Genomic DNA, 26,834 nt, shown 5'->3' with positions numbered 1-26,834 from the left:
TGAATCATAGAAAAAACTATTGCAGGTTCATTTTTCAGATAATTATCATCTGAAAGATGCGTAAAGATTGCATTTAAATGTGTAATCCATCATGCTAAAATGACTGTCAATGTTTTATATATTAGCTCCTCAGTGAATAACAAATGAAATTTTAATAAATCATAGAATTCATAATCTGGGTCACCATCAGATCTATTAGAGGAAAATAAAAGATTAAAGTGTTTCAGGATTTTTGAAACATGAAGATAGTTCTGTTATATACAAACAGAAAAATTTCTTAGGCTTGTTACCTTATAAAGGCAGCAACGCAGAGGACGGGTAGTCGGTAACTGGATGGATTAATAATGTACACGATAGTTACGTAGATGGCCAACTCCTCGAAACTGTGTTTTTCTTTTGTACATTTTTTTAGTTCATATCCTTTGCACTTAGTACTGTTACTGCTATTGATATATCAGTTTGTTTTAAGTGTTATTTATTCAGGCTCTATTACATTCAGAAGTTAACCACTGTAGCACATTTTCTTATTTAATTTTACTAAAATGATCCATAAATGTTAAGAAACTCTCTTTTGACTACGTTTTCTGACTTTAATTACTATCAATAAATACACTGATGCAAAAAAAATTCGCAACACCAAGAAGGAGCCGTGTGACACGACTGCATGTTTCTAACATCTGAAAGATTATGTCTATTCAAATTTCACGGCAGTCACGTGAGAGTGCCTCTAGTAGTGCCACTATGAGGAAATCAGGTTTGCTTCTAATACATGCTGTAAAGATCTTGAGCATTAGTTACCTTTACGACCAGATGTGGTGAGATGGCGTTAGTCATGAAAGCCTTTAAGTGAGAAAAATGCCATTATCAACACTTTGTTGAGTTTGAACGAGGTCGTGTAATTGAGCTACAAGAAGCTGAATGATCCTCCTGTGATACTGGAGAAAGACTGGACAGAGATGTAGGCACTGTACACGACTGCTGGCTGCGTTGGTCACAGGAGTGTACCGTCGCAAGTTCCACACTGTCGCCTGATAAAGTAAGAGCCTACAGAATATCAGACCAACTGTGTGGCTGGATTGAAGAGTTTTTAGCAAACAGAACAAATCATGTTGTTCTCAATGGAGAGACATCTACAGACATTAAAGTAACCTCTGGCGTGCCACAGGGGAGTGTTATGGGACCATTGCTTTTTCACAATATATATAAATGACCTAGTAGATAGTGTCGGAAGTTCCAAGCGGCTTTACACAGATGATGCTGTAGTATACAGAGAAGTTGCAGCATTAGAAAATTGCAGTGAAATGCAGGAAGATCTCCAGCGGATAGGCACTAGGTGCAGGGAGTGGCAACTGACCCTTAACATAGACAAATGTAATGTATTGTGAATACATAGAAAGAAGGATCCTTTATTGTATGATTATATGATAGCGGAACAAACACTGGTAGCAGTTACTTCTGTAAAATATCTGGGAGTATGCATGCGAAACAATTTGAAGTTGAATGATCATATAAAATTAATTGCTGGCAAGGCGGGTACGAGGTTGAGATTCATTGGGAGAGTCCTTAGAAAATGTAGTCCATCAACAAAGGAGGTGGCTTACAGAACACTATTCGACCTATACTTGAGTATTGTTCATCAGTGTGGGATCCATACCAGGTCGGGTTGACCGAGGAGAGAGAGAAGATCCAAAGAAGAGCGGCACGTTTCATCACAGGGTTATTTGGTAAGCGTGACAGCGTTACGGAAATGTTTAGCAAACTCAAGTGGCAGACTCTGCAAGAGAGGCACTCTGCGGCGTGGTGTAGCTGGCTGTCCAGGTTTTGAGAGGATGCGTTTCTGGATGAGGTAACAAATATATTGCTTCCCCCTACTTATACCTCCAGAGGTGATTACAAATGTAAAGTTAAGAGACATTCGAGCACGCACGGAGACTTTCCAGCAGTCGTTCTTCCCGCGAAGCATACGTGACTGGAACAGGAAAGGGAGGTAATGACAGTGGCACGTAAAGTGCCCTCCGCCACACACCGTTGGGTGGCTTGCGGAGTATAAATGTAGATGTAGATGTAGATGTAGATGCAGATGTACACCGGATTCTGGATGGCCATGTGGCACTACTGAGAGAGAAGACAATCTGTTTATTTCAAGGACAGCTCCGAGCCAGATGTCACATTCCACAAACCCCAAACCACCATCATTTGCAACTTTAGAGGTGTCAAGCAAGAGCTCAATGGAGGGCAGGGTGGAGATCTGAAGTGTTTTCTGATGAAAGCCGATGCCAGTGATGGCCGCGTGTCGGTTAGGAGGCCAGTTGAGGGCCTGCAACCCAACTGTCGGTGTGCTAGACACACTGGACCTACACCTGGAGTTATGGTCCGGGGTGCACCCTCGTGGTTATTATCCCGTACACCCTGACTGTGAAACTGTACACGAATATTGTGACTTGACCTGTTGTGCTGCCATTCTTGAATAGCATACAATCAGTTGTTTTCCAACAAGATAACACTTTCTCAAATACTGCTGTTGTAACACAACATGCTCTATAGGGTGACTGCAGGTTGCCTTGGCCTGCTGGGACACCAGATCAATCTTAATTGAGCATGTATGGGACATCATCAGATGATGTCTCCAGCATCATCCACAAACTGAATTGACCAAGTGCAACAGGTGTGGAACTCCATCTCACAAACTGGTATTTGGCAGCTGTACAACACAATGCATGTAAGTTGGCATGCTTACACTTAACATTCTGGCAGTCACACCAATTATTAATGTACAAGCATTTCACATTTGCAATGGCCTATCTCACGCCTGCACTAACCTGTGACCTTGTAATGTTAATCACTAAAATATGGTACCTAGACAAATGTATTTCTGAAACTTCATCACTTTCCATTAATTATTTTTGACAATGTGATTTTTTTTTTTCCAACAGTGTATTTACCATACTTCTTCTTCTTCTTCTTCTTCTTCTTCCTTAGTGTTTGTCCCGCATGCTGGCCAGGTCTGCTGTTTTGGCCCGTTGTCACGACTTCTTGCAATTTTGTGCCTGATCAGGGTGAAGGCCTGAGATTGTGAGGTCTTCATGCAGGGTGTTAAGCCATCGTTGCATTTACATTTTGGTTGAAACTAATCTTTGCCACTGTTGTCTCGTCTGCTCTAAGGACATGCCGGTACCAACATAGGCTGCTTTCTCTCATTTTGTCTACTATTGGTGCAACACCGTACAGCCTGTGAACTTTATTATTTATGTGACGTGGTCATCCAATGTTAATCCTGATGTCCACCGAAGCATTTTCGTCTCCGTAACAGCAAGTCTTTGCTCTACTTCCTTTGTTGAAGCCCAGCATTCAGCCTCATACAGTGCAACTGGACGGATTACCGATTGGTATACTTTTGATATGAGCTGAGCCTGTTTGGGATTTTCTTGTCACATTGTATCCCAGTAATGGAACACCATTTGAGCTACACGCTGCTAAGATGGCTGGAGATTTCCATTGGCAGCAATTGTCGAGCCCAGGTACTTAAAAGTCCTTGCTGTTGGGAAGTCAACATAATTGTTTCTGATGGTTACAGAATCACTTAAATCTGTGGAAAGATAATATGTTTTGTACACACTGAGCCGCAGCCCTGCATCTACAAAGCGGTCATCCCAGGCTTTGACATAAAGTTGTAGATCATTCTAATCTTCACTGGCCAGTAGCACATCATCAGCATACTGTAATGTCCAGGGTGAGGTTTCCTGCAGGTTTCTAGTGACGGTATCCGTGACAGTGATGAATAGGAGCGGTGAGAGAGTAGATCCCACGAAAATATGGAAGTCATCAGATGGTCCGGCAGCTGACTGTATCTGGCTCTTTGGGTTATGGTAGAGCAGTCTGACTCACCGAACGAGCTCTTCAGGTACTCCATGCTCTCACAGGACAAGCCAAATTAACTCATTTGGCACGCTATACTATCTGATCAAAAATATCGTGACACTCATTAGTGGACATTAATGTAGAGTATGTCCGCCCTTTACTTTTATGACTGCCTGAACTCTGCTGACAACACTTTTGATAGATGTCCAATTCTGTACAGGAACAGCAGCCCATCCTCTCTCAATAGCTGAAACCATAGAAGGTAGGGATGTTGGCCACTGGGGTCTGAAGCCAGGTTGACTTTGTAACTCATCCCAAAGCTGTTTCATTGGGCTCCTGATTGGGACACTGGGCAGGCCAGTGTGTTTCAGAGATGTTATTGTCCACAAACCATTGCCCCACATATGCCGCATTATAACAGGGTGCATTGTCAAGCCGATTCAATCTTAGACCCTGAATCATTCCCGTACTGTATGCAGTACATGACGCTGTAAAGAGTGTTCATATCCTTTCCCATTTAGTGGTTTTTCAAGTGCAAACAGGGGACAACACCTTAACCACAAAAAAAAAAAAAAAAAAACACAACAGGCTAACACCACCTCCTCCATACTTCACTGCTTGCACTACAAATGATGGCGGCTAATGTTCTCCAGGCATCTGCCAAACCCAAACCCTTCCATCAGACTGCCACAAGGTGTACCGTGATTCATTCACTGTCCAGAGACATCCCTCTTTACACCACCTCCAGCATTGCTTAGCACTGTCTTCAGAAATGTGTGGCTTATGAGAAGTTGTTCGTCCACTGTAACCCATTCTTTTTTAATTCCTGCATACAGTCATTGTGCTAACTGGACTGCTGGTAGCTGATTTACACCCACTCTTTGGAATGTCTGCCTGACTTTTGTTTTGGCTATGTTGTTCCTTCATCTATCCACTTCACAATCACATTACCAACAGTCAAATTGCACAGCTTTAGAAGCTTACAATGTTCCTGGTGGATTTATTACTCAGGTGACATCCAATGACTAGTCCAAATTGAACTCGCGAAGCTCTCCCGACTGACCCAGTCTGCTTTTATTGCTTCTCTGCTGACAGCACTACACTCCCTGCCTCGTTTTATACTGGCAGGTCCACTTCTCGTGACATCTAGTGCTCAATTTCACTTTTCATAGGGGTGTTCAAAAGCTTTAGATCAGACAATGTATTAAAGCTCTGTCACAGCTCGTACCGCCAGTGCCAAGATTTGGAACTGTTGCTCATTACAATGTATCGTGTACATTATTATCAATTCAGTCACGTTACTGCGTCCCCTTTGTTACTGCTTTATAAGTTAACAAGCTATTTGCACATTCATATTTCACAAACTGAGAAATAAAGTTGTTTTTTATTTTCGTCTTATAGATTTGAGAATGGTTTTAATTCCAAAATCAGGTGTGTGTTAAAACAGAATAAAATACACTCCTGGAAATTGAAATAAGAACACCGTGAATTCATTGTCCCAGGAAGGGGAAACTTTATTGACACATTCCTGGGGTCAGATACATCACATGATCACACTGACAGAACCACAGGCACATAGACACAGGCAACAGAGCATGCACAATGTCGGCACTAGTACAGTGTATATCCACCTTTCGCAGCAATGCAGGCTGCTATTCGCCCATGGAGACGATTGTAGAGATGCTGGATGTAGTCCTGTGGAACGGCTTGCCATGCCATTTCCACCTGGCGCCTCAGTTGGACCAGCGTTCGTGCTGGACGTGCAGACCGCGTGAGACGACGCTTCATCCAGTCCCAAACATGCTCAATGGGGGACAGATCCGGAGATCTTGCTGGCCAGGGTAGTTGACTTACACCATCTAGAGCACGTTGGGTGGCACGGGATACATGCGGACGTGCATTGTCCTGTTGGAACAGCAAGTACCCTTGCCGGTCTAGGAATGGTAGAACGATGGGTTCGATGACGGTTTGGATGTACCGTGCACTATTTAGAGTCCCCTTGACGATCACCAGTGGTGTACGGCCAGTGTAGGAGATCGCTCCCCACACCATAATGCCGGGTGTTGGCCCTGTGTGCCTCGGTCGTATGCAGTCCTGATTGTGGCGCTCACCTGCACGGCGCCAAACACGCATACGACCATCATTGGCACCAAGGCAGAAGCGACTCTCATCGCTGAAGACGACACGTCTCCATTTGTCCCTCCATTCACGCCTGTCGCGACACCACTGGAGGCTGGCTGCACGATGTTGGGGCGTGAGCGGAAGACGGCCTAACGGTGTGCGGGACCGTAGCCCAGCTTCATGGAGACGGTTGCGAATGGTCCTCGCCAATACCCCAGGAGCAACAGTGTCCCTAATTTGCTGGGAAGTGGCGGTGCGGTCCCCAACGGCACTGCGTAGGATCCTACGGTCTTGGCGTGCATCCGTGCGTTGCTGCGGTCCGGTCCCAGGTCGACAAGCACGTGCACCTTCCGCCGACCACTGGCGACAACATCGATGTACTGTGGAGACCTCACGCCCCACGTGTTGAGCAATTCGGCGGTACGTCCACCCGGCCTCCCGCATGCCCACTATACGCCCTCGCTCAAAGTCCGTCAACTGCACATACGGTTCACGTCCACGCTGTCGCGGCATGCTACCAGTGTTAAAGACTGCGATGGAGCTCCATATGCCACGGCAAACTGGCTGACACTGACGGCGGCGGTGCACAAATGCTGCGCAGCTAGCGCCATTCGACGGCCAACACCGCGGTTCCTGGTGTGTCCGCTGTGCCGTGCGTGTGATCATTGCTTGTACAGCCCTCTCGCAGTGTCCGGAGCAAGTATGGTGGGTCTGACACACCGGTGTCAATGTGTTCTTTTTTCCATTTCCAGGAGTGTATGACAGATACTTCGAATTCTATGATTTACGGGGATTTACAAAAAAAATTAACAACATTTCCAGAATATGATTCTTAATTAATCCCCCCCCCCTTTTACTTCCCCACAAAGTGTGTTGTCACCAACAATTTCCAATTTTTGTGAAAAAAATGTGCCATTACAGATGGGAAACATATTTCTGATATGGACCGGCTCATGAATCTGCAATACTTGAACTGGTATTCTCGCCATTAGCCTAAAATGCTGGGTTTCATTTTCACTCATATTTTATTGGTCTGGCTTCCTATGTTGTGTAACACTGCTGTAAGATGAGGCAGATTGTTACACATATCCTTCCGTCCAAATCATGAACTCGTGTCTACAAGGTCCTGACATCAAGTGTGAAACCCTCAACCTGCTGAAACTTCCTGGCAGATTAAAACTGTGCGCCGGGCCGAGACTCGCACTCGGGACGTTTGCCTTTCATGGGCAAGTGCTCTACCAAATGAGCTACCGAAGCACAATTCATGCCCCACCCTCACAGCTCTACTTCTGCCAGTACCTCGTCTCCTACCTTTCAAACTTTGCAGAAGCTCTCCTGTGAACCTTGCAGAACTAGCACTCCTGACAGAAAGGATATTGCGGAGACATTGCTTAGCCACAGCCTGGGCGATGTTTCCAGAATGAGATTTTCACTCTGCAGCAGAGTGTGCGCTGATATGAAACTTCCTGGCAGATTAAAACTGTGTGCCGGACCAAGACTCGAACTCATGACCTTTGCCTCAGTTGGTAGAGCACTTGCCCGCAAAAGGCAAAGGTCCTGAGTTCGAGTCTCGGTCTGGCACACAGTTTTAATCTGCCAGGAAGTTTCATATCGGCGCGCACTCCGCTGCAGAGTGAAAATCTCATCCTCAACCTGCTATCTACGTAAACGGACTTAGATGTAACACACTTTTCTATGTACTTTTTATACGGTCCAGTCACATTAATGAGACCACCTGTTAAAAGCCTCAATAGCCACGTTTTGCACTTGGTCGTGCAGAAAGAGAGTTAACGAGGTTTTGGAAGGTACCGAAGTGGATGTGGAGCCACTCTAAGTTCAGTGCCATGGCCAGCTGAGATAGATTTTTGGCTGAGGATCCATGACCCAAACGGCCTGACTGGAGTGGTCCCACAGATTCTCGAATGTATTTAAATGACGGAGTTTGAAGGCCAAGGGAGTAGCGTAAATTCATTATAGTGGGCTTCACACCACGCACGTAGCTCCTTGGTTCATCTGGGTGGTCAGTTGCTCACACAGCTGTTGTTCATAACTGTCACCTATGGCCCACGTTGCATTACAGTTGTCTCGGTGCCGGTTTTGGATAGCACCACTTTGCTAAGCACGATATACTTTAACCACAGCAGCACACGAACAGTTTACAAAATTAGCCATTTTAAAAATGCTTCCACCTTTGACCTGAAGGCCAATGGTTATGCCCTTCTGCATTATGACAACTGTAATGTTTCAGAGTCCCATGTGAGATGCTTTATATACAGTGGTGGTCACATTAATGTGGCTGGGCCACGTAGTTATAGTACCTTCCACTGAAGTTGGCAAATACTGCAGAGCTCACACTTTAGCTTGTTCTGCAGACATTTTACTTCAGATGTGCTGTAATGGAACTGAATGGGAGAAGAGCAGAGCACCTGCACAGAACACAAAGAAAACCTAACTTCAATCCAGATTAGTCACTAGTGTAAATCTTTCCCTAATATTGATATGAGTGCTGTATTTCATATTCAGGATACTCTCTTTGGAGACAGGCTTAGCTTACATACTTTAGTCGCACAATGTCGTGCCACAATCATGCACAGCGCAACTGAATGGTTATCAGGTGATTAGACAGCTGGACCATTTGAACACAAGATGTCCAAATGACTGAACAAAGGCAAATGCAGCTGCTACCAGCACCGAAAGTGGCTACATATCTGGTGGATGTTTGCTGAATTACATGGGTCAAGCAACTTGAGTACACATAAAGGCAAGATGCAGACCTACCTCTCTCTCTCTCTCTCTCTCTCTCTCTCTCTCTCTCTCTCTCTCTTTCTCTCTACATTAGAAACATGTCTGACGATCATACTGGACATGGAGACTGTTGCACTTCTTGCAGAGTTTCACAGGCAGTGGGTGGGTATCATACTGCTGCAACTGCACATTGCCTTGTAAAAACAGCAGAAGAGCTAGTCTAACAACACTGCACATACTGAGGGCTGGTTACACTGGAAGGCTTGGGGTGGAACCACTGTGCCTCAGATGAGAGCACTGTGAGATAGCAGCCACCCTGACTGTGTGAGTGATCCTCTGATGCACCAGTAGAATTGTGCATGCACGAGCAGAAAACATGCTGCAGATGGACAAGCCCTTAGTCCCACCACTAGTAACCTGTTTCCAATGGTTTGTGTTGACATTTCTTGGGCCACAATGCTCGTATCCACTCTGTGAGAGATGTTCTGTTTACTTCTACATTTATACAATCACTTTATAATTCACCCTTAAGTGTTTGGCAGAAGGTGCACAGAACATTTTCGGACTATACCTCTAGCAGAAGGAATTTTCATTATACAGCAAGATATGCACTACTCGTTACCCACCCCCACAGCATTACTTCTGCCAGTATCTCATCTCCAGCCTTCCAGACTTTGCAGAAGTTCTTTGCCTGCCTCACGGGACTAGCACTCCTGGAAGGAAGCATCTGCCTGCAAAGCCAAATGTGCCGGGTACAAGTCCTGCTCCACCGCACTGTTTTAATCTGCCAGGAAGTTTCAAATCACTGCACACTCCACTGCAGAGTGAAAATTTATTCTGGAAACAATAACTCAGGTTGTGGCTAAGCCATGTCCCCACAATACCCTTTCTTTGAGGAGTGCTAGTACCACAAGGCATGCTGGAGAACTAATGTGAAGTTTTTTAAGATAGGAGATAAGGTATTGGTGGAAGTAAAGCCGTGAGGGCACGTCACACATTACGCTCACATAGCTCAATTGGTAAAACACTTGCTCACAAAAGGCAAAAGTCCCAGGTTCGAGTCTCAGTGTGGCACACAATTTTAATCTGCAAGGAAGAGATGAAGGTGATGTTTTGAAAATTATGCTAAATGCCGCCCACTTGCAGCTGACACTGAAACCATTAGTGGTACATCTACTATCCCCCAGCTAACATATGCTGTCATCAGATCAAATAATCTTTCCAGGTGTTGGGACCTAAACCCCCCCGGTCCAAATTAGTGCGAAGACTGGTTTGGTGCAGCTAACCCTGCCAACCTATGCTTTTCATTTGTGCATAACTATTCCAAACTGCTTATTGTATTTGAGCCCTGGTGTCCCCTCACAATTTTAACCCCCCTCCATTACCCACAGATCTATACCTCGATGCCTCAGGTAGTGTTCTCTGCACCCACCCCTTCATTCATTTCAGCTATGCCACAAATTTCTTTCCTCCCCAATTTGTTTCAATACCTCTTCATTCGTTACCCAGCCTATCCACCTACCTCCATCATTCTCTGTCCCACCACACTTCAAAAACTTCTACTCTCCTTTCGTACATAGTGCTTATAATCCATGTTTCACTTTATAAGGTTACACTCCAGGCAAACTGCTTCTGAAAAGACTTCCTAACACTTAAATTTATATTTACTGTTAACATATTTCTTTTTTTCAGAAGAGCTTATTTTGCTGGTCTCAGCCTTGTGATACCGATTCTGGAGCTACTTGACTGACAAGGGAATGGTCATACTTGTCATGCCGAAACATGTATTGCTTTTTTTAGCACTGTTATCTAACTGTGCAAAAGGTCCGTATGCAGAATTGTAGCTGCTGACATGAACTGGAAGTCACCTAAAAAAAATCACGAACATGGCTGTGTTTCTTGCTTGGCGCTTGCAGTGACGGCTGGCCACCCCTGGAAATGGCGAGTCGCGAGCGTTGTGCGCATGGTCGGCAAGTGCGGCCGTCTTATCGCGGCGTTCACTAAAGAGGAATATCGCTGCACGGTTTTGGTGGAAAGGGGAAACGAATATTTGTTTCTATGGCATCCACGTCCTTTTAATTTCTGGTACGTATTTCGAAACATACCGTCCTGAAACTGGTTAGAGATGTGAAAGATGTTCTGTACATGTTCATCTATACTCCGCAAGCCACTTTACGGTGAACATTCAATCTCCCCTCCCAGGTGATGGTGAACCCTGTAAATGTTTTGCTGCTTGCCATGGAGATATGCCACAGATGCCAAATGAAGCAATCAACAGAAAACACGCATAAAAACTGTGTTGTGCGACATGGTTGTTAAACTATACCTAAAAACAAAGATGATGTGACTTACCAAATGAAAGTGCTGGCAGGTCGACAGACACACAAACGAACACAAACATACACACAAAATTCAAGCTTTCCCAACAAACTGTTGCCTCATCAGGAAAGAGGGAAGGAGAGGGAAAGACGAAAGGATGTGGGTTTTAAGGGAGAGGGTAAGGAGTCATTCCAGTCCCGGGAGCGGAAAGACTTACCTTATGGGGAAAAAAGGACGGGTATACACTCGCACACACACACATATCCATCCACACATATACAGACACAAGCAGACATATTTAAAGACCTAAAAACAAAGATGATGTGACTTACCAAATGAAAGTGCTGGCAGGTCGACAGACACACAAACGAACACAAACATACACACAAAATTCAAGCTTTTGCAACAAACTGTTGCCTCATCAGGAAAGAGGGAAGGAGAGGGAAAGACGAAAGGATGTGGGTTTTAAGGGAGAGGGTAAGGAGTCATTCCAGTCCCGGGAGCGGAAAGACTTACCTTATGGGGAAAAAAAGGACGGGTATACACTCGTACACACACACATATCCATCCACACATATACAGACACAAGCAGACATATTTAAAGAGATGGTTGTTAAACTTCTAGACGAGCATGTAAATGGCGCAGACATGTGGCTAGAAACAACGGAAACACTCGATATTACAGACTGTGAATCTACAGACGGTGAAGACACCGACGAAAGTTGCACTCATGAAGACTCTTCGAGTGATAGTGCCACGTACCATCCGAAAGTAACACCAGCAACTACAATTACCTTATCAGACAAAGAAAAAGCGGTGACGTATTGGTTGAACGAAAGTGGTAAGAAACGCCTTTGTGTAAGTACTGTTCAAAGTAAGTATCGGTTTGTCCATTCTGAACGTGAATTGTATAGATGAAAAAAGGAAGTCGGTGGATGATGTAAGAGTCGACTGGAAATTGCGACGGAGATAAATGCTCGACTTTTTGAGCTATTTACCGATGCCAGACAACAGTCATTTAATGTCAGCGATACAACTTTGCGTGATTGGGCGTTAGAGATTGCCAACGCGATAGGCGCTAAAGAATTTACAGCTTATCAAAGTTGGATTAGTCGCTTCAAAAGATCACATAAAATTGTGGCAATAAAAATAATAAAATTTGTATCGAGAAACAGGTCGGAAAATGAAGTGACACAAATCGAAATGATAGAAGCTTTTCTTATGAATGCAAAAAATAAGATCGCTAGTTTTAGTGAATCGTACGTGTACAATGCAGATCAGTCAGGTTTTCAAAAAGAAATGCGTGCGAAAAGAACACTGACATTCAAAGGGGAAAAACATATTGAGGCGATTGCGCAGTCCACGACTGCACTCACCCATTCATACACTATAATGCCCATAATTAGTCTGGATGGTTCATTACTGCCTAAACTAGCCTATATGTGTGTCTTCAAGAACCAACTGGACGTTTTGGACCACGTGTGAAAAGAACAATGTTCTACGCAAACAATCTTGCGGTAGACGCATCGAAGTCTGGAAAAATGGGAAATGAAAACGTTACACTTTTCATGCGCCATGCTTTTCTTGCGTTCTGCGGGAACAAATCTCTTCTCCTTCTAGATTCGTGGTCAGGTCATAAAAGGTCTGATTCATTAAAAGCTGTATTTCGAGCCCACCCTGACAAAGAAGTAGAGATACTTCACATTCCACCCGGCACGATGAACGTAATCCAACCTTTGGACAGAGAATTTTTCCGTCAGTGGAAGGCATTTTACAGAAAACTAACAGAGAAAATTATTGTGTGCAGAACACTGCAATTTCCTGTGTATCACCGTGACAATATTCTCAAGCTGCAATCAGTAGTACATTATCAATTTTCCTCCCCACGGTTTCAGAATTTGATTAAATATGCGTGGCACTCCTTGAAATATACTGATACTAGGCCTGATTCATTCCTAATGCCAGCCCAGTTTTGTCTACGGACATCTAACAACGTCTGTGATTCGCAGGGCTGTCTTATGTCATCTTTGCTTGTATGTTCTTGGTGCACAAAAAACTATGTTTTGAACATTGTATCAATATTTCGCATTTTTGAGGTAATTACAAGAAATAAAATTTGGACGTGTTCTAAACCGTATATTTATTTGTGTCTATTTCATAGCTATTTGGAAAGAATGTTGTAGAAAACATATCAGCCATATTTGTCAATGAATGTTTAATTATCATACGATCCCTTTCACTGGGGGAATCAGCTCTCTCACTGCTGTGGCAAGAGAGCGGCGCGTAGCTAACGCCACCTTGTCCCTAGATGGCGTTGGTATAACGTAGCGAGAGGGGTCAGGGTTGTACAAGAGGCAGTTATAAGCGCGGAAACCATGCGACAATAATGTCTTACTTCATCAAATTGTTTACAGACTTCCAGTTCATGTCAGCAGCTAAAATTCTGCATACAGACTTCTTACAATGTTAACTCACGGTGGTAAAAAAAGCAACACAGGTTTCAACATGACAAGTCTGACCATTCCCTTGTGAGTAGCAGCTGCTCACAATCTGAGAAACAGTCAGGAGAGTGGTGTGCTGAGCACCTGCCCCTCCATACCTCATCACATTTTTACTGATATGAATAAGGTAAATGTAAGTGGATATAAGCTCTCTGCACATGTAATTAGAGAAAATATGGAGAAAGGAGGAGTTGCCATATATGTCAAAAGTTATCATTGTGCAAAAAGTATAGAAACAAAATTTTTGTGTAGAGAAACATATAGAAGCATGTGCCTGTGAGCTTAAATTAAATAAAGGCACATTTATAATTGTAACTGTATATAGGTCCCCCTCGGGAAATTTTCATCTATTTCTGAAAAATTTGGACTCCTTGTTGTGCTATCTGCCAGACAGGGGGAAGCAAATTATTATCTGTGGTGACTTCAATGTAGATTCTCTGAAAGAGGGTAATAGGAAAAATGATCTTTTAAGTATTACTCGGTTCTTTCAATTTGACACCCGTTATTGATTTTCCTACTCGGGTGGTAAAGGATAGCAGCTCACTGATAGATAACTTCTTTATAGACCAAGACAAGTTTAACCAGATAAATGCTCAGCCTGTTGAGAATGATCTTTCTGATCATGGTGCACAGCTAGTTACAATATATGACATAGCTCCACTCAGCAGCACTAAACAGTCCTCCAAAGTAGTACGTTCAGTCAACGATTTAACAATTGCAAATTTCAGGGAATCCTCCAGCAGTTAGACTGGGATGAGGTGTACCATGAACCTGATGCCAATTTAAAATATAATTTATTTCATGACACTTTTGTAAATGCATTTGAAAACTGCTTTCCCAAGAAAATAGTTAAACATACTCGTAAGAAACCATGTAACAAACCATGGCTTACTAAGGGTATAAAAATATCTTGTAACTGGAAAAGGGAAATGTATCTGACAGCAAGAAAGAGTAGTGACCCAGAAACTATCAAACATTATAAAAACTACTGTGCTATATTAAGAAAAGTTATTAAAAAATCCAGAAGTATGTGTGTCATGTCTGAAATCAGCAACTCTGATAATAAAATTAAAACAATTTGGAATATTATTAAAAGAGAAACAGGTCAACCAAGAGCACAGGAAGACAGTATTACCATCAAATTGAATGAAAACTTTACGAACAAAAAGTCAGAACTTGAAAATATTTTTAATAATCATTTTCTAAATGTGGATATAGTAGGATCCAGGTGTTCATTAGAAGATGCTAGGCTGTTAATGGAAGAGGCCATACCTATGCAATTTGATACAATTGAAATCTCACCCACTTCTCCCTCTGAAATTAGGAAAATAATAAACTTGCTTAAAAGCAAAAACTCACACGGAATTGATGGCATTTCCAGCAAAATACTAAAAGCTTGCTCTCAACAGTTAAGTAAGATTCTCAGCCACCTGTGTAATAGCTCTCTGGAACAGGGCATTTTCCCTGATAGACTGAAATATGCTATTGTTATACCTTTGCATAAAAAGGGGGATAGATCTGATGTCAACAATTACCGTCCAATCTCCCTTCTAACAGCTTTATCCAAAATTTTTGAGAAAGTAATGTATTCAGGAGTAGCTTCACATATCTGTAAAAATGAAGTACTAACAAAATGTCAGTTTGGTTTCCAGAAAGGTTTTTCAACAGAAAATGCCATATATGCTTTCACCAATCAAATTTTGAATGATCTGAATAACCGAACACCACCCATTGGGATTTTTTGTGATCTCTCAGAGGCTTTTGATTGTGTAAATCATGAAATTCTGCTAGACAAGCTCAAGTATTGTGGCATGAGTGGGGCAGTGCACAAATGGTTTAATTCGTACCTAACTGGAAGAGTGCAGAAAGTTGAAATAAGCAGATCTCATAATATGCAAAGATCAGCACATTCCTCAAACTGGGGAACTATCAACAATGGGGTCCCACAAGGGTCAGTCTTGGGTCCTTTGTTGTTCTTAATATATATTAATGACTTGCCATTCTATATTCATGAAGAGGCAAAGTTAGTTCTCTTTGCTGATGATACAAGTATACTAATCACACCTGACAAACAAGAATTAACTGATGAAATTGTCAATAATGTCTTTCAGAAAATTACTAAGTGGTTCCTTGTAAACGGACTCTCACTAAATTTTGATAAGACACAGTACATACAGTTCCGTACAGCAAATGGTATGACGCCATTAATAAATATAGACCTTAATCAGAAGCAGATAGCTAAGGTGTGTCCATTGATGAGACATTAAATTGGAAGAAACACATTGATGATCTGCTGAAACGTTTGAGTTCAGCTACTTATGCAATAAGGGTCATTGCAAATTTTGGTGATAAACATCTTAGTAAATTAGCTTACTACGCCTATTTTCACTCATTGCTTGCATATGGCATCATATTTTGGGGTAATTCATCACTGAGGAATAAAGTATTTATTGCACAAAAGCGTGTAATCAGAATAATAGCTGGAGTCCACCCAAGATCATCTTGCAGACATTTATTTAAGGATCTAGGGATATTCACAGTAGCTTCTCAGTATATATACTCTCTTATGAAATTTGTTATTAACAATCAAACCCTATTCAAAAGTAATAGCAGCGTGCATAACTACAATACTAGGAGAAAGGATGATTTTCACTATACAAGATTAAATCTAACTTTTGTCACAGAAAGGGGTGAATTATACTGCCACTAAAGTCTTTGGTCACTTACCAAATAGTATCAAAAGTCTGACAGATAACCAACACGTATTTAAGAAGAAATTAAAAGAATTTCTGAATGACAACTCCTTCTACTCCATAGAGGAATTTTTAGATATAAATTACGAAAAAAAGAAAAAAATTATTTAAAAAATTAAAAAAAACAAAAAAAAATAGAAAAGTTGTTATATTAACTTAATTATATATAAGCTCTCTGCACATGTAATTAGAGAAAATATGGAGAAAGGAGGAGTTGCCATATATGTCAAAAGTTATCATTGTGCAAAAAGTATAGAAACAAAATTTTTGTGTAGAGAAACATATAGAAGCATGTGCCTGTGAGCTTAAATTAAATAAAGGCACATTTATAATTGTAACTGTATATAGGTCCCCCTCGGGAAATTTTCATCTATTTCTGAAAAATTTGGACTCCTTGTTGTGCTATCTGCCAGACAGGGGGAAGCAAATTATTATCTGTGGTGACTTCAATGTAGATTCTCTGAAAGAGGGTAATAGGAAAAATGATCTTTTAAGTATTACTCGGTTCTTTCAATTTGACACCCGTTATTGATTTTCCTACTCGGGTGGTAAAGGATAGCAGCTCACTGATAGATAACTTCTTTATAGACCAAGACAAGTTTAACCAGATAAATGCTCAGCCTGTTGAGAATGATCTTTCTGATCATGGTGCACAGCTAGTTACAATATATGACATAGCTCCACTCAGCAGCACTAAACAGTCCTCCAAAGTAGTACGTTCAGTCAACGATTTAACAATTGCAAATTTCAGGGAATCCTCCAGCAGTTAGACTGGGATGAGGTGTACCATGAACCTGATGCCAATTTAAAATATAATTTATTTCATGACACTTTTGTAAATGCATTTGAAAACTGCTTTCCCAAGAAAATAGTTAAACATACTCGTAAGAAACCATGTAACAAACCATGGCTTACTAAGGGTATAAAAATATCTTGTAACTGGAAAAGGGAAATGTATCTGACAGCAAGAAAGAGTAGTGACCCAGAAACTATCAAACATTATAAAAACTACTGTGCTATATTAAGAAAAGTTATTAAAAAATCCAGAAGTATGTGTGTCATGTCTGAAATCAGCAACTCTGATAATAAAATTAAAACAATTTGGAATATTATTAAAAGAGAAACAGGTCAACCAAGAGCACAGGAAGACAGTATTACCATCAAATTGAATGAAAACTTTACGAACAAAAAGTCAGAACTTGAAAATATTTTTAATAATCATTTTCTAAATGTGGATATAGTAGGATCCAGGTGTTCATTAGAAGATGCTAGGCTGTTAATGGAAGAGGCCATACCTATGCAATTTGATACAATTGAAATCTCACCCACTTCTCCCTCTGAAATTAGGAAAATAATAAACTTGCTTAAAAGCAAAAACTCACACGGAATTGATGGCATTTCCAGCAAAATACTAAAAGCTTGCTCTCAACAGTTAAGTAAGATTCTCAGCCACCTGTGTAATAGCTCTCTGGAACAGGGCATTTTCCCTGATAGACTGAAATATGCTATTGTTATACCTTTGCATAAAAAGGGGGATAGATCTGATGTCAACAATTACCGTCCAATCTCCCTTCTAACAGCTTTATCCAAAATTTTTGAGAAAGTAATGTATTCAGGAGTAGCTTCACATATCTGTAAAAATGAAGTACTAACAAAATGTCAGTTTGGTTTCCAGAAAGGTTTTTCAACAGAAAATGCCATATATGCTTTCACCAATCAAATTTTGAATGATCTGAATAACCGAACACCACCCATTGGGATTTTTTGTGATCTCTCAGAGGCTTTTGATTGTGTAAATCATGAAATTCTGCTAGACAAGCTCAAGTATTGTGGCATGAGTGGGGCAGTGCACAAATGGTTTAATTCGTACCTAACTGGAAGAGTGCAGAAAGTTGAAATAAGCAGATCTCATAATATGCAAAGATCAGCACATTCCTCAAACTGGGGAACTATCAACAATGGGGTCCCACAAGGGTCAGTCTTGGGTCCTTTGTTGTTCTTAATATATATTAATGACTTGCCATTCTATATTCATGAAGAGGCAAAGTTAGTTCTCTTTGCTGATGATACAAGTATACTAATCACACCTGACAAACAAGAATTAACTGATGAAATTGTCAATAATGTCTTTCAGAAAATTACTAAGTGGTTCCTTGTAAACGGACTCTCACTAAATTTTGATAAGACACAGTACATACAGTTCCGTACAGCAAATGGTATGACGCCATTAATAAATATAGACCTTAATCAGAAGCAGATAGCTAAGGTGTGTCCATTGATGAGACATTAAATTGGAAGAAACACATTGATGATCTGCTGAAACGTTTGAGTTCAGCTACTTATGCAATAAGGGTCATTGCAAATTTTGGTGATAAACATCTTAGTAAATTAGCTTACTACGCCTATTTTCACTCATTGCTTGCATATGGCATCATATTTTGGGGTAATTCATCACTGAGGAATAAAGTATTTATTGCACAAAAGCGTGTAATCAGAATAATAGCTGGAGTCCACCCAAGATCATCTTGCAGACATTTATTTAAGGATCTAGGGATATTCACAGTAGCTTCTCAGTATATATACTCTCTTATGAAATTTGTTATTAACAATCAAACCCTATTCAAAAGTAATAGCAGCGTGCATAACTACAATACTAGGAGAAAGGATGATTTTCACTATACAAGATTAAATCTAACTTTTGTCACAGAAAGGGGTGAATTATACTGCCACTAAAGTCTTTGGTCACTTACCAAATAGTATCAAAAGTCTGACAGATAACCAACACGTATTTAAGAAGAAATTAAAAGAATTTCTGAATGACAACTCCTTCTACTCCATAGAGGAATTTTTAGATATAAATTAAGAAAAAAAGAAAAAAATTATTTAAAAAATTAAAAAAAACAAAAAAAATAGAAAAGTTGTTATATTAACTTAATTATGTTGTTAAATTAACTTAATTATGTCATGTATTGGAAAATTTGACTCGTTCCACATCATTACGAAATATCGTATTCATGATCCTTGGAACTAGTATTAATCTAATCTAATCCACATGACGCTGCAATGCAGAGGATGACAGGGCAGCTGGTAGATATCCCTTGGGCCTTCACGGACTGTGTTCCTCCCAATCCCCCCCATTCCCTCTTCCACCTCTGCCGCTCCTTAACGCCAATTCACACTGGCCGTCACATCATGGTGTGTTCACACTGTCTGTCATGTCAAATTCACATTAATTCTATTAACCCATCACTGAACAGTGAAAGTGTTGTTACGAGTTATCATCTGTGACACACGATGTCAGAGTATAGTTTCGGAATTGAGGAACTAACAACAATTAAGTTTATTAATTACCAAAGCAAATTTCATAACATATGTTCTTCATAACTTTTTGCGTAGTAAAGTGCTGAGAATTGAAACAACTTTTCAATACATCAACATTTATTTGCAAGCAAAAACTTATACAAACAATATTTATGAGGAAATAAACAGAGCCTGTTTACCTCATCCACATCTTTTTCTTCCTTAGATCATTCATAATGTCACAAATGACGGTATTTTTCTCCTTCGCTTGCGCTGACTTTTTCACTTATAATGTTATTCAATGACAATTGCTTCATTAACTTGTGTTCTTATTTGTATACAGTATGGATGTCAGATCTGTTTGTTATTGGAAAACCTAAATAATTTTTCAAACAATGGAAACTCCAGGATAGAATAACAATAATATTATAAAAATGACAGATTGCTACTCATCATACGTGTTGAGGAGACAAAAGCCATGGGTTATCTCCTAATATTGTGTTGGACCTCCTTTAGCCCAGTACAGTGCAGCAACTCGACGTGGGATGGACTCGACAAGTTGTTGGAAATCCCCTGCTGCCTTTACAGCTGTCCAGGACTGTAGAAGTGTTTTCAGTGCAGGATTTTGCACACAAACTGATATCTCGATTATGTCCCACGAATGTTCGATGGGATTTATGTAAGGAGATCTGGGTGGCCAGATCATTTGCTCAAACCATCCAGAATGCTCTTGAAACCAATCATAAACAATTGTGGCTCAGTGAAATGGCACACTGTCATTCGTAAAAATTCCGCCATTGTTTGGGGATATAAAGTCCACAAACGGCTGGAAATGGTCTCCAAGTAGCCAAACGTAAACATTCCCAGTCAAATATGGGCTCAGTTGGACCAGAGGACTCAGTCCACTCCATGTAAACACAGCCCACACCATTAAGGAACCACCACCAGCTTGCACAGTGACTCTTTCACAACTTGGGTCCACAGCTTCGTGAGGTGTGGCCACACTTGAACTCTACCATCAGCTCCAGCCAACTGAAATTGGGACTCATCTGACCAGGCCAACTGTATTGGTCAAGAGCCAAGGAAAGCCACTGCAGGCACTCACGTCAGTCATCTGTTGTCATAGCCCATTAACATCAAATTTTGTTGCAGTATCCTAATGGATACATTTGTTGTACATCCTACATTGATTTCTGTGGTTATTTCTTGCAGTCCTGCTTGTCCGTTACCACTGACAACTCTATGCAAACACCACTGCTCTCAGTCATCAAGTGAAGACCATCGGCCACCGAGTTGTATGTGGTGAGAGGTAATGCCCGAAATTTCGTATTCTCAGCACACTCTTGACACTGCAGATCTTGGAATACTAAATACTGAATACTGAAACGGAATGTCCCACGCATTTGGATCCAACAACCATTCTGCATTCAAAGTCTGTTAATTACCATCATAATCACATCAGAAACCTCTCCACATGAATCACCCAAGTACAAATGACAGCTCTGCTGATGCACTGCCTTTTCATACCTTGTGCACACAATACTACTGCCATCTGTGTATGTGCATATTGCCATCCCTTTCGTCACCTCAGTGTAAAGGAGACACTGAGTCGCACACAAGCACAACAAAAAGATTGTTATAAAAATTATCCATTACATCTTGTGTTGTGGTACAGCAACCTTCTGTGGCTATTATTTAAAAAAAAAACAAATGTAGGTTGCACAATATTCTTTATTAACTTAGGAACAATGCATTTCACCCAGATAGGGCATCATCAGGTTATGTTATAAAACCAGAAAATTGTCTGCCAAAAAGTATCCATCAAGAAGATAAGATATCAAATAAAACATACTAAAAGCCTGTCATTGTATCCATGAAGTTGCCTTTCAATACATCTTGCCTTCTTGACAGATGCTTTTCGGCAGAAAATTTCTGATTGTTTAACATAACCTGATGATGCCTTATCCAGGCAAAACGCATTGTTCTTAAGTTAATAAAAGTACTGTGCAATCTACAACCGTTTTGTAAACAGTAGAAAGACTTGTCATACATTTCAGCTTCCCGCCAAAAGGTCTTCTTCTAAAGTAGAAAACACACACATTCACACAAGCACAACACGCACACACATGACCACTGTCTCTGGCTGCTGGGGCCACACTGCTTATAGCAATCCTACCTGCCAGTAAAGACTCCACCACTGTGGTTCTGAACCACAAGGATTACCTGGCAGAGGGACTCTGTCAGCTATCAGATTCCTACAAACCTTGTCAGAGTGACCCCATTCCGAAATCCAACAGCATCCCCAGTTTCTCCTCAAATCTTTAGTCCCACTACAGAACCTCTCCCAAGTATCTCTCCTCACCCATACCACTCCCAGCACTCATAACTTCTACATGCTTCCTAAAATCCATAAACTCATCTGCCCAGAATACCCTATTTTGTCCATTTACTGTGCCCCCTCCGAGAGACTCTCTGCTCTTGTGGGGCAGCATCTTCAGCTTATTACCTGTAGCCTCTCCTCCTACATAAAATACAACTACCATTTCCTCCACTGCCTCTCCACAATTCCTGTTCCTTTACCATATGGTGCCTTGTTCACTACCACTGATGCCATCTTCCTCTACACTAACTTCCTTAATGTCAACAGCCTTGCTCTTATTGGACACTACCTTTCCCAACACCTGACTGATTTCAAACTTACAACCTCTTTCCTGGTCACCGTGACCAACTATATCTCCATGTACTTTTTTTTTACTTCACCTTTGAAGGCATTACCTACAAACAAATCCACGGTACAGCAATGGCACCTGCATGGCAGCATCCTGCGCCAACCTATCGAGAGCCATCTAGACGAATACTTTATCAACACTCAGAATCCCAATACTCTCACCAGTTTCAGATTCATTCATGATGCCTTCATGATTTGGACAGAGGGTGCTGACACCCTCTCCACATTCCTCCGGAACCTCAACATCATCTCCTCTATTTGCTTGCCCCTGGTCCCACTCAACTGCAACAAGGCACCTTCCTTGATGCCGACCTCCACCTCACAGAAGGCTATATCAGTACCTCAATCCATATAAAACCAACCAACCACCAGCAATACCTCCACTTTAACAGCTGCCACCCATCCCTTCCATACAGTATAGTCACTAGTGACTGTAACATGCGTAGTTGAGTAGTTCCCCTCTAACTGACTGAAATTACCTCACAACCATATACAAAAAACAAATCTCCTGTGGCTTTCCCTCCAGTCACCTACCACCTCTCTCACACCCACTGTCTGCCCACAAAGGTGCACTCCCCTCATGACTAAGTTCCAACCAGGACTGGAGCAAAGGAATCACATTATTCGCTAGGATTTCAAACACCTCTCATCGTGCCCTGAAATGAGAAATATCCAACCCACTATCCTTCCCACTCTTTCAATAGTGGTATTCTGCTGCCCAGTGAATCTACACAATATCGTTGTCCATCCCCACTCCCAATCTCTTCTCTCATGGTTCATATTCCTGTAACAGACCTACATGCAAGACCGTCCCATGCATCCTCCCATCACCTGCTCCAGTCCAGTCACAGGCATCATCTATCCCGTCAAAGGCTACATGTGAAAACAGTCATGTGATCTATAAACCAAGCTGCAACCACTGTGTTGCATTTTCTGTGGACATGGCAACCAACAAGCTGTCCATCTGCATGAATGGCCATTGACAAACTGTGGCCAAGAGACAGCTGAGCCACCCAGCAGCTGAACATGCTGCCCAACACAATGTGCTACAGTTCCATTACTGCTTCACAGCCTGCACAGTCTGGATCCTTCTCATCAACACCAGCTTTTCTGAACTGCACAGGTGGGAATTCTACCTGCAATATATGCTATGTTTCTGGAACCACCTCGGCATCCACCTTCTTAGTCTCTAATCCACCTTCATTAGTCCCTGTCCTTCAGCCACCTATCCCTTTCCCTGCCCATACTCAATTACACAGCCTTCTATTCCACCAACACACCCACTAGCCTTTTCCTCTTCCTCCCTTTCTGCCCCCCCCCCCCCCAAGCCACTCAACTGCACCTAGCAGTGCTACCCTATCGCCACCATGTCCTTGCATGCTCCCAAAGGCAGAACTACACCCCCCCCCCCCTCCCTGCTCCAGCCACTAATCCCCGCCACTCATTGCTTCTTCCATCGAGTGCAGTTGCTATATGGAACCCGGCCTCTGCAGCCAGAGACAGCCATCGTGTGGCTGTGTGCTTGTATGCTTTCTACTTTACAAGAAGGCCTTTGGGCTAAAAGCTCAAACTTTCTTCCTGAGGAACCTTGATGTGAAATGAATGTTGGCTGGCTGACTGTGTGAAAACTGTCATTTGAAATGCATTCTGGAATGGTTAGAGGTGATGTGACATGAAGTGAAGACCAGTGCAAATTGGCCTTTATTTCTTCTATCATTACTTTCTTTTCTACCCAAATAGCAAAATCCAGCTGCTACTCCCCCCAGAGCATTACTTGATTTAATTTGACTACAGGCCATAAATTTCATTTTCATCTTGTAGCCTCTTATCAAGAGACTACCTGTTCCGACCAACTACTCTTCCATGTCCTTTGCTATCTCTGACAGAACAATGTCACTGCCAAACCTCAAAGCTTCTATTTCTTCTCGGTCAACTTTAATTCCTTTTCCTAATTTCTCCTTGGTTTCCAGTACTGCTTGCTCTCTGTACCTATTGAATAACATGGGCATAGGCTGCTACTCTAACCCACTAGTCTCTCAATTACTGCTTCTTTTGCATTTACTTCAACTGTTGCAACTGCAGTATGATTTCTATACAAGCAGTAGGTAAGCTTTTGCTCACTGTATTTCATCCCTTGCAACTTCAGAATTTCAAACAGTGTAGTGAGTAATTAATCATTGTGAAAATAAAGATTATAATAACAACAACAATAATAATAATAATAATAAAAATAATTCATACTAACTTCAGATTAATTATCTCATACAAACAACCATCATCTGGCAGAGCTTGCTGATTGGAAGCTTCCTCACATTCTGCCCATCCATTGCTTTGTGAAGTGTTCTTGAGTGACATATGAGAAGAATGTCCACTGTCACCACTTTCAGAATGATCTGTATCACTCACTCCATTCATTCTATCGGAAGATAGGTCATAAGTCATTTCTTGCAGTGCTTCATGCAGCGCTCTCTGCAGCGCTTCGTGTCTAGTCTCATTTGGCCTCTGAGTATTTCCAATGGTGTCACCTGTTATCTTACTATTTGTATCACTCACTGAATTTTTTTTATTTGAAGGCCGGCCACAAGTCCTTTTCTGCGGCACACCCTTTTTACTTCCATTCGTCCTCGGTGTATTACCAACGGAGTCAACTGTTCTTTTACCACCTGTATCACTCACTGCACATATTTTATGAGAAGACTGGTCACAAGTGATTTCTTGCAGTTCTACCTGTTTATTTCCATTTGACATTGGTGTATTTGCAACCAAGTCAACTGTTTCTACACCACGCGAGTATGGAGCAACATAGGTTGTTGGAGGCGCGTAAATTTCTGGTTCATATATTACCTGAACATCTGGATCATCTGGGGGAAGGTAAATTACCGGTTCTTCTTCTGATGGGATGTAAATTACCGATTCGGGGCTACTCGATCGAACTGTCACGACATCTACTACTTCGTCATCAGAGATTTCCACAGGTGAGTCTCTATGTAAGGTATTTGGAGCTGGTGCATCTTTGGTATTGTCACCAACACCTTTGTTGCTGTAGTCAGCTTCCTGTCCCCCATTCCGTTGGGTTGGTGGGATAGTGTCCTCGCTAATAGCATCCAAACGTGCCTGGTCCTCCACATAAATAACTTTAACTTTGCCTTGAAACCACGCTCCAAAATGTGTGTCCAGAAAGTCAACGTACTCGCCAACCTGCAAACAAAAAGAGGAAAACAAGTTCAGAATACAGAACAACAAAGTGATATTAGGTGAGACCAGAGCTAGTTTTTACAGGGGGAACCTGTGATGTGCAAATTCTGAATTAATCACTGGTAGCAATACACTTTCCTTCCAGCAGAGGTAGCACCTGATAGTACAGTCTTCCTGCCAGTTGCTGGAGGGCAGGCTGTCAGTATTAGAGAGACTGTGAGAGGAAGCACTGTTTCTCTGTCTAATTTTATTTTTTGTCCAAGTATTTTTTAACAGCAACAGCCTTTCTTTATGTCAGTGTAAGAGCTCATATCACGTGAATATCTTAGCTTAAGTTTTGTGATAAAAAGTTTGAAATTTCTCTACAATTGAAAACTAATGCTTATCTGGAACCAAATATGAAATGATGATGTATGGGGCATTTATACAGTTTTGTTGGGGGCTAGTTGTTACGCTAGTTACAGTTACAGTGTAACAACCCGTGTCACATGCAGTTCCTTACTATGTAGTTTTCCTGTGAAGGCAACACAAGAAATTACAAAAATAAGACAAACAAATGCACAACGCCAAAAGAAACGTATAGAAAAGCAGCAAACATTATGGCTGGTTCTTGACTGAGGAAAGATGCTAATAAATATGGAATAAATTTCATGATGCTACAGTGAAAATACATTTACCTCTCATTACAAGTGGGAAATTGAGCACAAAGACAGAGAAGCATAAGAAAAATATGTGACGAGACAGGTCATCTTATGAAGATAACAACTGGTTCTCTATTGAATGCATTGAGCACAACAAGTTTAAATTCACAGAGCGGTTAACACACGAGTTACAGCACTCCTTGCAGCAACTAAAATTACCTCAGCCGCCATACTGACAGTGACCTGAACACTGAGAGGAGCCAGTCTACAATTTGTCTGTTCGGAAAGGGAACTGCTTCATTTGAGGCATCTTTTTCTTTGCAATTTGTTTAGTGAAATACAAATTAAACATGCCTAAAGTGTGTTTAGTGTTCAATTACAGGAATCGAAGTGACTAGAGTAATGCAGAGATTTGATCAATAATACTCTTAATCAATCAGTAGTAGTGCATTGTAAGCCTGTAACTCAATAATTATAGCACTTTACATATTTCCATTCAAACAAAATACCACTTCTATTAGTTAACCAAAACATATCTAACGTTACACTGTAATCTTTAGGTAGTAGCTGCTTATTTTGCATTGCTTTACATTCAGTTTGTGAGCAACAAGAAGTTATCGTGGATGGACGAAAATGTTTTCAGTTGTCGTGCAGTTTTATCTACATCGAAAAG

The 26,834-nt window shown here is 41.5% G+C and overlaps 1 protein-coding gene across 1 annotated transcript in view; it reads right to left on the bottom strand.

Annotated features, from left to right (window-relative positions):
• The window catches only part of LOC126106393 (E3 ubiquitin-protein ligase UHRF1-like), a 180,483-nt gene that overhangs the window by 116,539 nt on the left and 37,110 nt on the right, over window positions 1–26,834 (bottom strand). Inside the window, exon 4 of the mRNA XM_049912661.1 lies at window positions 24,571–25,523. Within this exon, the coding sequence (XP_049768618.1) occupies window positions 24,571–25,523 (953 nt within the window). The remainder of the gene's footprint in view (window positions 1–24,570; window positions 25,524–26,834) is intronic.

Source organism: Schistocerca cancellata, chromosome 10 (genome assembly GCF_023864275.1).
Source record: "Schistocerca cancellata isolate TAMUIC-IGC-003103 chromosome 10, iqSchCanc2.1, whole genome shotgun sequence".
In the NCBI taxonomy this organism is placed as follows: Eukaryota; Metazoa; Arthropoda; class Insecta; order Orthoptera; family Acrididae; genus Schistocerca; species Schistocerca cancellata.
This window is presented reverse-complemented; position numbering and strand designations above follow the sequence as displayed.